Genomic DNA, 14,430 nt, shown 5'->3' with positions numbered 1-14,430 from the left:
TGCCCCCTTTTGTCCTGTTGATGAAGGGCGGGAGGGGGGAGGAAGTATTTTTGACCAGCTTTACTGAGGAAGCCTTCTTTTGGTTACAGCAGCAAAAGCAGATTAGAGATCCTGCTCTGGGGAGGGTGCCAGCAGGCTGCAGTTGATGAGTTCCAGGATTAAAAGGCAGCAGAGTTTGAAAAGTAACAGTGTGGGAGATTCTGCATAAAGCTCAACAAGAGAAGGGGTGGCAAGACCAGCCTCTACCTTCTTCAGAGAAACTGGAAGGTATTGACAGCCTGAATACTAGGGGGGTGATCAGCACCTGCTCTCTCTCCCCATTTTCTTGTAACAGCTCAGTGAAGTTTGGAAGGGAAAAGAGGATGTTTTCCACGTTTTCTAACAGAAGATCATATTCATTCTATCTGAGTGAGTCCTGCAGTGCTCTGCAGCTCCTACACTGTGGCTGACAGCCATGAATTCACAGTCTCCAGATGCCAGGCAGGTAGTTTCAGCTCGGGTTATAAACATTTGCAGTACAGCCTCTTCTTTGGACACATTCATGCTTTGTGATCTAGTCTTAGTTTGAGTCATCTTATGCACGGTGATGGAACAACAACAGGGCAGATACAGCACACTGGAGGAGTGCCAATTTCCCAAAACTACTCCCCACCTGCCACCTTAATTCTAGATGTATTTTAACATATTTCCTTTTATTTTTCCTTAATTGTCCTGTTCTTTTTTTACTGAGTATCAACATGTAGATCAAGTGGCAGTTGTTCCAGCCCTCTCACACTACACAAGATTGTCACGGGATCTTTAGTCCCACAATGACAAGAGCTTGAGCCAGAAAGTCCCTGTTTATGAGCGCTAACACTGAAGTCTGTGTATTCAAAGATCTGATGACAGCAAAAAAATAAAAAATGAACTTGTGTCTCCTCTCAGGGCCACTTCATACAAATACAATTTAATAGAAATCCGGGCTGGAGTTCATGGCAAGATAAAATGTACAGCTTTTCCAGAGAAATGGGAAAAAAGTCTCCTAAATGAGTAAGACATTGAACACTTGCAGTGAATACTTCATAGAACAAAAGTCATCTTGAATAGCTCACAGGAAATGAGTTTACTTAACAATTATAGACTGCCAAAAATGTATATAATACATATGAAGCTATTCTAAATATATACCGTAAGGTATTCTACACAGCAATAATTAAAAATACCTTAAGGTATTCTACATAGCAATAATTAAAATTATATTCACAACCACGTACTTTGCCAGCAAAATTCTTCTGATTTGGGAGAAAGTGAGCTGTTTAAACATTTGGTGTAGTTTCTTTCATAGACTTTATCTCTTAAGAGAGTAATGGCATCAGAAACAAAAATAAAAGATGAAGCAGACGACTTCAGCATCAGCAACAACACCTAGTATCACGTTAGGTCATACCTCTAGAGTTCTTCCCTGCCCTCCACCACTTTCTGACTTACCCCATCCTTCTACATGTAGGACACAACTTATTTGCTTCCTAGGTAGGAAACAGCGTGATTAGAGACCAAACTCAACACAAGTCTGATTTTGGAAGCAAACCAGTTTACTAGGCAAACAGCAGGTTCTGTAAGCTATGTGAGGTAGGGGTGTCCCCCCCCGTCAGCCTTGCCAAGGCGGGGTGGGATACACCCAGTAATACCCATCCTTCCCCCAGTCTCTTTCTTACTGTTGGCTTCTCAATCCTATGGACCTTTGCAACAAGGCAGACCAAACTATGGCATCAATTTGCAAGGCTGTGACACTAGCAGAAATTTTTTTTTTTAATATTAAGGAGTTAAAAATGCATTTTATCACGCTTTCTCTCCCACATGCATTTGATTGCAAACCAGTGACATCTTCACCAAATTCAAGAGTGCTACTGACAGTGCTATGAATGCCTAGCTCTAATGAGCACCTGGCTCTCTCTTCTGTAGTTAAAATGGTAAATAAGCAGCTCTATCCCCAGAAATTAGAGAAAGCATGTACCTGTGAGTCAGTCCAAGATGCCAGTGGAAAATATCCCACAAAGCCCATTTTTTGAGGGCATGCCATATATATATAATTATGATTAAAATAATTTTAAGAACACCCAGCTTAAGGCAAAGTCAACCTTAAGGAAAGAGATCATAAGAAACATGACTATTAATGATGTCTATGTATTTTTCATATGCTACATCAGATAAGGAAACAGGCTGAGGGAGTCACTAGTATACCACACCGGTGTGAACTTGGAAGTACTTTTAGACTGAAATTGCATACCATAAGTAAGAAAAAAAATCTAATTTTAAGGTAAATTTATGGCAGTTATTGAACATTAGAAATGAAAACTCAATCATCAAAGAGTTGTAGTAATTATAAACAAGGTAGTTATATGCAGCAGAAGCTCCTTACATATGAAAGATTAAGAAAGGAAATACTTTTCTCTCTTCTTCTTGGCTTGTTAAGTCTCGTGCATTTGACAAGGTTGTATAAGTGGTAGGCTTCACTGTTTGCCTACAGAAAGAAGTCTTATTCTTTTGCTTACATGCTTTTCCCCTACACGCAAAAAAAAAATGGCTTGAATAAATTCAAGAAGATATAAAGATGAGACCTTTTATAACTAGCCACTCATAATGGCCAAAGATTTTGCAGCATAGAAAATACCTAAATGCTGAGAAAAGTGTTGCTCAAGATCAAGTTGAGTGTGCTCTTCTTCAATGTCAACCTAGAAAACAGTAGTGCTATTTTTTGCTTCTTTTGAAAATAAAAATAAAACCCACAACTTACTTGTGCCTGAAAGCAGAGACAAAGGAGCAATACTGGCAGCTGTACTTGTCTTCCCGGGTAAACATGGCCAGAGCCAAGTGACTCCTCTCGTGAGATCGCAGACCCTGCATAGACATCAAAACCCGGTCACACTGGCTGCAGTGGTAGCCCCCAGGCCTCGTTTCATCTTCCAAGGATGCTCCAGATTCAGCTTCTGTAAATTCCACAATGCCAGGGTCTTTGGCTCCCTCACAACCCTCCATCAAAGTTGTGTTTGAAGAATCTTCAGCTTCCTGCTAAAAAACACATACCCCCCCAAAGCCATCAATTCTCTCTCCCTTCTCCCCCTCAGTCTTTCCCATGTGTTCATCATAATGCCTAGGTTTGCCACTGCGTTATTTTTCTAAATATATCCCTACATAGACTCTACATCAATGACTTTCTGAAAAAAGAGGGCCTACTCTTGGGAGGGAAAAATGTAATTATATCTATTATATATACACATGCATATGTAAAAAAAGAATCTCACTCCTTGATCAAATTTATGTCAGAAAATGCAAAAAGACAAGAAACCAAATCAACTGTCTTTCAATAGTCTTGATATGAATCTTCTAAACTTGATCAGATAAACCTTAGTAAGGTATAGAGCAAGTCCATTTTAATTTATTTTGCTCTAGCTTGCAGTGGAGCTACTCTGCAGACTAATACAGTAGTCTAGTCTACAATAGACTTTGTCTATTGGTGTCAAATTCAAAAGAAAGAAGCTGGTACTCTAAGACCCTAGAATCCTCTTTAAAATTAGAAAGCAAACAGAAGTCTTTTTTAATTCCCTTTCCTAACTTCCCTTTCCTTTCCCTTTTCTAACTAGAGCATGCATTTGTAAATAACTTTAATAACCTGTAGGAGTATTTCCATCACATCCTTTTGGCCATGGATTTCAGCTTTTGTTTCCTGCTGCAAAATTTCTATTTACTCAAAAGAAAGCACTGACCCTATGTAAGCTTGAGAAGCAAGAAGAGGAGGAAATGGTCTGCTAGGAGGGCATCTGAATCTGTCAGTAGTACCAGGTAAGGTAAAGGAAGGCCAGTGGTAGGGCAACGAAAGCTCTCTCAGGTAGCACGAGTTAGGCTATGAAGGACTCTGCTTCCTCACAACAAGCAGACGATGTCACAGGAGCACCCTTAGTCAGGCAATAGCAGTCTTTGCCAAGAGCTCACTTGCAGCACAAACACAGCTAGCTCCCACAGCCTTCTTGCACTTCCGCTACCCCTGCCGATACCCTGGAAATTGTTTTGTGGAGCACGGCCTATCCTTGGAGATGTCCTAGAAGGCATTGCCTTTCACCCAGAGAAAGGAACAACACATTTACACCTAATCACCTGAATGGGACCACTGGCTCAGCTGGCCATTGAATGTTTTGTTTGGAGCCAATGTGCAAATTTCACATGGAAAGGTGTACCACAAGCAACTTCGCACATTTGCACGTGCATACTTTCTGTTCTTCCAAAAAAAAAAAAAAAAAAACCCAAAAAACCAAGCAGCTCTTTTAGGGTTTAATTAAGCAGAAAAGTAGCCCAGAATAGCTGAGAGAAAGCCTCCTGTTCATAAACCAAGTCTTTCGGTCATCAACGACATCAACTCCTTTGTGGCTGAGAAGAAATGAGAATTAAATAGTCTTCGTGCCCCTGGATCAAGAGTGGAAAAAAGTTAAAACATCTTAAAATAAATCAAATGCACTTCAGAAACTTAGTGTTAGATTAAAACATCATGCTGAACTAGAATACCCAGTTCAAAACCCATTCAACTTCACAAAAGCCCTCCACAGGTTTTCAACAAGGCCTTTATTTTAAACAATGCAAGAAGTCGCAGTCATCTCAGTCACCTTTTAAAAATTCTTACCTTTACTGTAGCTGACACAGAAGAGACATTCCCATACTGGACATGCTTGCGGAGGTGATTACAGATGGCTCGAAGCGTTGGATGGACTTCCACGCAGAACTTGCATTTGTAGCCAACCACCTTCCTCTCCTTAAGTTTTGAAACATCTTCCAAGTGTCCAAAAGCCTGTTTGAGTACACAAGCATAAATCACTGAAGTATGCTTTGTTACCTCATTTTTAGGAACACAGACCAGATTTTACACCAGAAGGCAAACTACGCTTGATGTCCGCATATCCTGTTTTGCAGAAATGCAAGGTCAATTTTTGTTGATGTGTATGAACACATCCAGAATAAGTGGACAAGACATACCAGTGCACAAGAAGCCTTCAGTTTCTGCATAACAATGGTCGTCTAGAAGCCCATTCAGTTTGGCCTGAAACTGTGCTCCTCCATGACACCAAGGACTTCCCCAACAGCTATGTGGAGCTTTTCCATAGCAAGTATATTTCAAGTTGAAGCAGAAGAGAGGGGGTTAGTGGGCAAGAAAAGGGGCATAATTTGGTTTTCTCCTCATGAGGCACTTCCCCAAAGCTTCAGTCACCAGATGGATTCATGTCATGTTAATATCGAGTCGTTAATCAGATGAAGTACTGAGAGAGCGAGAAGGTTCAGAAGTAAACTGATGCGTTATTCAGAGGTACACTGAAAGGGGGGATGGGACATCTTGTAAAGAATCTGAAACAAAGTGCATGGCAGCCTTGCCATGAAAGAACAAGTAACTGTCAGATACTTGGCCTTCCAGAAGGGTGGGAGGAAGGAAAGAAAATAAAATCTTGAAGGAAGTGGCAGGAAGAAGCAGGGCTTTCTACAGAACCTAGGGAGATTTGGAGGATGGATGAGAAAATTAAAGCAGAACGTGTAATTGACTTATGGAGCTCACTGGCACGCTGAGTCATTCATTAGCCTGTGGTCATTTGGCTGTCAAAGAGAACATACAAATCCTTACCCTCTCTTGTTTGAAATCTGCAAAAGCACCATCTGCATATTTCTGCTTGCTCAAAAGCTGCTTCCTCCTCTCCTGACGTTTGGCACGCTTCTGGAATTCCTCGTTGTGACCATTCAAGTGTGCAGTCAGCTCTGCCGTGCTATGCAGTTTCATATCACAGTGCTTGCACTGGTAGACAGGGTTCTGAGAGCGGGTGCCACTTCCCAGTATGGTGAAGTCCCTCTTCAAATCCTTGCTGTGGTGGTCAGTGTAATGCATGCACAGCAGCTCTGCTGTGCTGAAGGACAGCTTGAAACATTTTATGCACCTGAAGGGAAGCCACTCAATTTCCTGAGCCTCAGTCTCCACCTCAGGCTTTTCAAAGTCATTCCTCTCCTCAGCTGGAGCTGGCTTTTCATGCTCATCGGCATACACAGCAGTGAAGTAACCCCCCAGCTTGCTCGCATGCTGTTTCTTAGGGAAAACACCAGGGTGACGCTTCATGTAGTGGGACACAATCCCCTTTTTGCTGAAAGACTGGAAGGAACAAAGTGAGCATTTCTTCTTCTCCACAGCCCTCCTCAGCTCCTCACTTAACTGAGGAGTGTCATCCTTGGGAGGAGATGGAATGATCACTTTATTAGGTTTGTCGCTTACCGTCCTGGAGGCTGCTAAGCAGTGAGTGTAGTAAGCATCAATGTCATGTCTCTTCTGGTAGTGTGCCGCAAGCCCTTTGCGGATAGGGTTGGTGTAGGAACACAAAGCACATTTGAAGAGGTTGTTCTTGCCCTCTGGCTGTGCCCGGACGTTGTTATGTTTGATGCGGTAGTGCCTAGCTATCCCCTTCCGGGTGGAGCAGAAGTATTTGCAGAGCTGACACCGGAAAACTGTGTGAGACACTAAATGAGAACTGGAAAAATGGGGTGCAGGCATAGAGACTTCTCCAACATCCTCAGCAGCAATTTCTGGGGAAGCCTTGATTTCAGTCACCATGTCTGGCTCCACTGAGGCAGACACCTTTGGTGGTGACTGGGCAAAAACATCAAATTCAGGTTGGTTGTGGTATTTCTCATAGTGAATTTTCAGCTTTTCAAGTGTTCCATGGGTGTAAGGGCAGAGTTTGCACCGATAAGCACCATAGCCTTGCTTGAAAATCCTGCTTGTCTCTTCCACATCATTCTGAGCAATATCGTTTGACTGCTCCACATCATGCACAAAGTCTTCAGCAGTGACCTTTACTGATGGGTGCCGTTTCTGGTAGTGTGTGAGAACACCATGAATACGTGTATTAATGTATGGGCAATGTCTGCACTTATATACAGCCCCTGGGTTAATGTCTATATCCTGAGCAAAGTCTGCAGCTTTCACTTTCATGCCAGGATGCTTTTTGCCATAATGTGTCAGAAGGCCATGCAAGTTGTTGTACTCAGACTGGCAAACTGTACACTGATACGGAGTGGAAGAGATGGCAGGGTTTGCAGAAGCCAGCTGGACAGTTTTTTCCTGGGAAAGGCTAGGATCCTCTGCACACTCTGCATCCTGATCCATCTGTGATGTTGTTATCTGGTCTTCAGAATCCATCCTGGCCCCAGCTTCATCAGGCTGCGGGATGGATTTCTCAGCAGCATCTTTCTCCTTAATGATATCTAACAACACAGATTCATCTCCATTCATGGCCCAAGGGTGAAATGCTTGGTAGTGATTAGTAATATCCCAAATGGAAGATGCTTCAAAAATGCAGTCTCTGCATTTATAGGTTTTTATCTCAGTCGGCATAACTAGGGCAGGAGGGGAAGGATCGGGACCTGCCCAGAGTTTAGTTGCCATGTATGTATAGTCAACATAATGCTCAGGATGCCTCCTCTGATAATGCACAAGCAAACCACTTGGCTCTGTGTGTGAATAAATGCACCATTCACAGTGATAACCAGCTTCTATCAAGCCATCCAAAAATGCCCACCTCAGAATGGATGTGACCGTGGCCTTCAGATTTGGGTGGTCTTTCTTAATATGCTTCCTCAACGCATAGAAGTAAGGTGATGTGTAGCTACACTGTCTGCATTTGAGGGCTCTCAGCTTTGACTTGTCCCGTTCGGTGCTGGAGGTGTGAGCAGGCATGCTGCCAGTCGATTTCTTCTGGCTGCGATCGCAAAGGCTTCTAATGGTGGCTGTATGCTGCCTAATCACATCTGCGTTAGCTTTGAAGTCACGATGCTTCTTTTGATAATGAATGAGCACGCCTTTCACGGTCCGATTTCCATAATCACAGTGTTGGCAGAAGAACATTTCATTCTCGGGAGGATTCACAGAGGTCTCAGATCCACCCCGGCTCAACTGCTGCATTGACACTGGTGGCCTCTGAATACCAGGTGGCAACTCACCAGCCCTCATCATCGCTGCGGTGGGGGGTGCCTGTCTGATATATTTGGCAGTGACCTTTATCTCTGGGTGCCTTTTCTGGTAGTGGACAAGTACTCCCACAACTGAGCGGTTGCTGTATGAACAGTGTTTGCAATAGTAGAGTTCAGTTGCGAGGTCTGGGGGTGGTGGTGGGGGAGGTGGAGGTTGAGAAGCCAAGTTGGACAATTTTGGGGAGACAGGCGTCCCCAACTCAAAAGACATCTGAGCCAGGGCAGAGCCCCTGTCAACAGAGACTACACGCATGGTCTTCTGAATTCTGAAATATGATGCTTTTTCTTCAGGGTGCTTTTTCTGGTAATGCACCAGAACCGAATGCATGTTAGGGCTTGCAAATGAACACACGTCACAGTCATAAACAACCACAGTATTGACTGAAGGTTCCTTCTGATTTTCACATTCAGGACTAAAACTCTTGGCGGCACTTTTGTTAAAACCAGCTGGCACACCAGCCCCACGAGCCACGGGGGTGGAGGTTGCCATAGTTTTTGGAGCAGAATTCAAGATCTCTCTCAGTGTCTGAGACTCTGTGTTCAGCCCTTCTTGCTGCTCAACAACATAGCTTGAAAATATCATTGCATTGTTAATTTTCACTGTGGGATGCATTCTTTGGTAATGTGGCATCAGGCTTCTAACATTTGGGCTTGTATAAGAGCAGAAGCGGCAGCGGTAGATCAGATCAGAATGATCAAAGTTCAGTACATTCATAGCTTCAGGGTGATGCTCTCCATAATGCTGCTGCAGGTCTTCAAAGTTTGTGTAGTCAATGTAGCACTCAAGACAGCGGTACACTGCGCTGTGATCATTGGGATCCAGGATATACCGAAAGCTGAATTTAATATAGGGATGCATTCGCTGGTAGTGGGTGCTAACGCTCCTGGCTGATTTGTTGCTGAAATCACAGTGTTTACAATAGTAAAGCCTGCCAGAGTCACTGAACTCTGAATTCTCGTTGTTCTGATCAGTACCATACATGTTTGACTGGCTTCCCAGAACAGAGGCGTTAGGGCTCTGATGGTCCTTCATGCTGACAGAAGAGTAATAGTCTTCCTCATCTTCTGATAAAGTGAGCTCAATCTCTGCTCCATTGGTGGAATTGTAGTCATGCTGCATGCTTCTGAAGTTTGTCTCCTTCTGCGAGTCATTAGCCTCTCTGCCCCACATTTGCTGGGGTGCGTAAGAACTGGAAACCTCTATCATTGGTTCTGCTTGCTCTTCTTCTCTGTCTAACTCCACTTCTATCTCCACCTCATTGTCCTCCTCTTCTTCCTCGTCATCCTCTACATTAATCACAGCATCTTCTTGCTGTTTGTTTTGGTTGATTTTACTCTGCAGGTTGCTTGCTATTTCATCAATTCTAGTTCTCTTTTTCACTGGAGAGAGATCTAAAGGGAAATCATTTGACACCTTCCGAGGGGCCTTCGCAACAAAGTTATTTTTAGAAGAGAGCCCGAGGATGGAAGTTTGGCTCTTCTTCACTGTGCTGGCAGAGGGGTGAGCATCTGCCTCGCTCTCTTGTGGTGTGTTCGATGGTGGTCCATCGTATTTTGGCAAGTTGTCACAGAATGAATGCTTGTGCTGCTGATGAACTCTGAGGCCTTTCAAAGTTGTGGTGGAATAGTTGCACATTGTGCACTTGTATGGATGTTGCGAATGGGGCTGGGGTGACTGCTGTTGCTGCTGCTGTGGCTGCACTGGTTCCATCATCCCAGCTGACTTCCTGCCATTTATATTTCCACTCTCGTAAGACACTGTGCTGTCATTCAAAGAAGAGGCGATGCTTTCAGTCTGAGAGTTCATAGTGTCCCAGTCTGATGTTGTTCCTGTGTGACACTGCTTGTGGGCACCAAGCTTTAATGAACTCTTGCAGGTGAAAGGGCATTCATCACACTTGTACACAGCTGTCTTCCCAGACAGGTGGATGTTCTCAATGTGACGGGAAATGCTTCGGCGGTGCATCGTCAGGAAGGGGCAAAAAGGACACTGGAACCTGTTCATATACCTTCTAAAAGGAATCCCCTTTGTTTCCAATAGTTTGTTGCCATCAGATCCCATCAGCTGCTCTGCAGACATTCCTGAGGTCTGGTGATCCATGGAGTTCAAGCCATTCTCACTGTCCATTTCATTTAGCTCTTCATCTGAGCTGGAGTCATTTAGCATACTGCTTGTTTCCAGGTCAGCAGAAGAATTCGTCATATCAGCAATTCCATAGCGGGATCTGTCAGACAAATTAACCATGCCCGAGTTGTGAGGTGACTTAGGCTTCATTTGAGGGTAAGACACAGAAGAAAACTTGGAAGATGTAGAAGAGTTGGGCCTGATAAGGGAATTGCCCATAGAACTCCTGAAGTTTGAGACATTAGCATTCGACATCTCTCGTCCTGTTGTATTCATGGACATGTAATTAGAGTTTGGAGAGGCATTCTGGGCACCCTTACTCTGTACATCAGTTGCACCGGTTCCATCTTGCTGCTGCCTGAGGCTTGACAGTATTTTTACCATGCTGCGGTGCTTCTTCATCATGTGGTCACACCAGCGCTCCCTTCGAGGTGTCTGGTAGCTGCACCATTCACAGCAAAAGTTGCCCCTAGACTTTGTCAGGGGCTTGACCATGGATTCCAAAATGCTCCGCTCCACCACCTCTGCAGGCAGCTCCTTGCAGGGTTCCTGCACTGGCACAGAAGCAGATGTTGATTCAGACATAGCAGTGGCAGCAGCAGCAGGAGTTGCACTCTCTTTCAGGTTGCTTTTGTGGTACATTTTCTGGTGCTTAATAATCCTCGCACGCCTGGGTGACTTGTAGGTGCAGAACTGGCAACTGAAAACTTTTCCAAAGCCTTCATGCATCATGATGTTGTAACTTAGGGAGCTAGCAGTCGGTGGCCCCACTGAGCTCCCCCCAGACTGTGCTCCATGAACCTTGCGTGTATGCTCTATGAGGAGGTTTTTGGAACGGAAATAACGCACACAGAACTTGCACTGAAAAAACTTGTTGGTTGGTTTAGGGTTTGGAGCCATGTGCTGACCATAGAAAGTTTGGCTCTGGCTATAGTAACTTCCAGTCCCCATCTGACTTGTTGCATTTTGCCCTAAAATGAGAATTAAGGTGTATATGTAAATAAATAAAATCAAAAAAAGAGGCTTTTTCTTCACCCACCCTTTATGCATAAGAATGCAACCGCATCCTGAATAATCACATCAGAATTCCCTCACTTACTTCTGGTGAGATCTACGTATCTGGCAATGGTCAGAAAAATTACCATTATGCATACTGTCCACACGTATCCAACCATGGTGTACTGTTTGGGATAGATAAATTCCAAAATAATCTCCTTGGGGAAAAAAAGAAAGCTAGTACACTAATAACGTTGAAAATTTGGAGGTGTTTCATGGTAGCGAAGGACAACCATGAAAATCTGAAAGCCGAAAAGTAATACAAAGAAATACATGAAAAGCAGCTGGGGAAGAAAATCATCCTCTATGTCTGCATTTACAGAAAAACCAGTGGTCCGAACCAATGTGGATGAAGCTAGACATCTGCTTTGCTGACACAGCAATAAAGATAATGTTTGGGTTTTTTTAAAATCACATTAAAAGTAGAAACTAAAACACACTGAAATAAGCCATACATAAAATAGGGGTTAGAGCTGAGATCTTATGAGTTGAGATCAATCTTAGAGTTGAGATTTACCTGCTATGTCATCTGCAATTGTAAATTCATCCTTTACAGAAGAAAATTCCACCTCAGTCTGGTTGCTAGCATTCATGGAACCAGACCTTGGCTGGTTAGGACTTTCCTCAGATACATCAGTTGGCTGTAGAAAAGCTGTATGAACATCCTGAATGTGAGCTTTTAGGTCTTCATAAGATGGAGCTCGAAAATCACAGCCATCACACTGCAGGACCTCCATGGTTCAGGGATGATCTTTTACATTAGAAAATTCTACAAGAAAAACAGGGGAAGGAGAGAAGAAGAAAGAGATACGTTTTACAGCAATGCCATTGTAATGAATCCTGAAAATAGGTAATACCAAGCTTATGATGACTCAGTCATTTCCAGAGTTTCTGCAAATAATGAGGTGTAAAACTCAACCTTTGCTTACCATAGGTGGAGGCATCAATTCAGATTCACATAAAGTCCTACCTAAGTAGCTCACAAGTTGCTGACTCGACACTACAAATAGCCAACTTTCTGACAGGCAACTATTGATTCAACGGACTTTGTCCTCTTGGCTTTTCCATTACACAGGATAGGGCTGCTGTTCAGAAGTTTGTCTTGTTCAAAGACCACAACCTATATGCTAAAGAAAGAGTACATTACTCCCAGGCATACAATGGAATTTACACGCAGAAGACAGTGCCTTCTGCCTTTATGAAACCCACTCTAACCTTCCTGTAAGTTGCCAAGTCCTGCCTGTTTCACTACCATAGATCAAAAGCCTTCATGGGAAGAAACCTACCTTTCTTCTCAACATCCTGTCAGTCCTTGATGTTGGTGGAAAACCTAGACAAAACTGCAAGATGAGACGTAGCTCCAAGAACCCAAGGTAGAATGCTTCGCTCTGCCCTCCTTCCACCAAGCTTTGTAAGGGCACCTCCAGTCTTTGTTAAAATGTTTACAGTTTCATTTTAGTCTATTCTGGGGACATGACCTTTGTGCGTTTGCAGTCTGGGGGAAGAGGGCTGGTGCTAGAGAGGGACAGCAACAGTAGTAGTAATACTGCAAAAGTACAATGGAAACAGGAGTTACAAAGACTCAAGAGACATCATTACTTCCTTGATTTACCCAAAAGCCCTGCATACCTTGCAGTACAAAGCAACATAAGATACGGCAACACGAAGTGTGGTGGTTCAGCTTGTAATGGATCAATCCTGCAACAGAGAGTTGCATGTTTCTGCACTACCATGAAGGAGACATGAAGCACATGCAAGACATAGCCTTAGACCCTCCTGCCCTGTGCAGTACTTACACACAAAAGCAACCTTCCTTTTTTAATACAGGAATTACTTCTTTAAGCTTCCATGTGCTGCACTGGGGAAGGATGATAAACTAGGTGTTTCAGAGGTCCAAGGCACAAGGGCAACCCAAAGCACTGAAAATTCCATGCGTTTATTGTATGTGGAGTACAAAGCTACTTCCACAGCAAGGAGAAAGCTCCAAAACACTAGGACACAGAAACAAGAGAGGGTACTGCATCAGGATTTTATAAGAAAGAATGCTTCTTCTGATAGACTGCTAAAATAAACTTCTAGCAAGTCAAATTCTGGACAGTCTGAGCACAAAGGCTCTCCACATATTTACCTACGTTTCTCTGCAGGCTGCACTATGTCCTTTCCCCCCACTCCCTCCCACCACCAATAGAGAAAATGAACGCTGCACCAGCTTCTTTTCAGCTAACAAAGTTACAATAATCGAGATACTCAAGCTTTTATGTGCAAGCACCAGACCAAATTGTGTGGAAGAGGTTGCTATCTGCTCTGGATCAAATTACAGCAGTGAGTGAAGCCCCACCCCACCGTCTCCTTTAGCACAGTCCATTAGACCTGAAAACAAATTTTTCCATGGAGCAGACGACTCCTGCATTTAGAGCACTTCACAGAAAAGCAGATCATCCAGTTTTCACTACCCATCCCCCAAGCTTAGTCCTTTCATCTCAGCCAAACAAGCCACAGCTCTTCTGAATGTGTTTATCACACTTCCAAGAGATATGAGCCCCTGCGTCACTGAAGCTTTAAGACTCACTAAGCTGCCCTAGTCCTCTGAGCTTTGGGAGCAGCCATTTTAGCTCAGACAACTCCTGCACTCAGAGGCTCAGAGCTTCTCGCCTGTGCACAACATGGCCTCACTTATCTCAGCTCCATCTCAAGCACACCAGGCTTTTTCTTTCCCCCCTCCCCCCCCTTTTTTTCCTCCTCCTGCTTGGGTGATGTTTGAAAAATCAGCATCCCCAGAACACATCTCCCCTTCTCCTCCATGACTTGCCCCCCAAGCCATGTCGCTGCTGTCCCCCTGCACTGTCCAAGCAGCACCTTCCCTTCCTGAGCAGATTGCCGGCAAGCATCTCCTAGGGTTGGTTCCCCTGTCCCATGGATGACAAACGTTAGGGTTCGTTCCAGAAACAGAGCATTACAGCATCAAGACACTGGTCCAAACTGTCCTACAGGCAGAGGCAACACACAGCTGAGCCTCCCAGGAGGATTCATCACCAGCCAGGCTGTCTGCATCAGCAAACCCTGCCAGCAGACACACCCTTCACACAAAGGCTGTAGCTATGCCTTTTAAGAGAGGTTCTCTGAAAGCTCCATTGTGTACAACAGAGGAAAAACAACACACACACAAATCTCGCTCTTTCCCCCCTCACGCGTCGTCGTGTCGTCGTCCCCCGTCCCCGTCC

General features: G+C 44.1%; 1 protein-coding gene across 1 annotated transcript in view; it reads right to left on the bottom strand.

The window, feature by feature from the left end:
• Nucleotides 1–11,952, bottom strand: part of ZNF462 (zinc finger protein 462) — a 49,570-nt gene extending 37,618 nt beyond the window's left edge. Inside the window, exons 1-4 of the mRNA XM_009635599.2 lie at nt 11,727–11,952; nt 5,639–11,124; nt 4,652–4,816; nt 2,774–2,877 (exon numbers count right to left, since the gene is read on the bottom strand). Coding sequence (XP_009633894.1) covers nt 2,774–2,877; nt 4,652–4,816; nt 5,639–11,124; nt 11,727–11,946 — 5,975 coding nt within the window. The 5' untranslated portion in view covers nt 11,947–11,952. The remainder of the gene's footprint in view (nt 1–2,773; nt 2,878–4,651; nt 4,817–5,638; nt 11,125–11,726) is intronic.
• Nucleotides 11,953–14,430: the final 2,478 nt, after the last annotated feature.

This window comes from Egretta garzetta, unplaced genomic scaffold, assembly GCF_000687185.1.
Source record: "Egretta garzetta isolate BGI_Z169 unplaced genomic scaffold, ASM68718v1 scaffold693, whole genome shotgun sequence".
In the NCBI taxonomy this organism is placed as follows: domain Eukaryota; kingdom Metazoa; phylum Chordata; class Aves; order Pelecaniformes; family Ardeidae; genus Egretta; species Egretta garzetta.
This window is presented reverse-complemented; position numbering and strand designations above follow the sequence as displayed.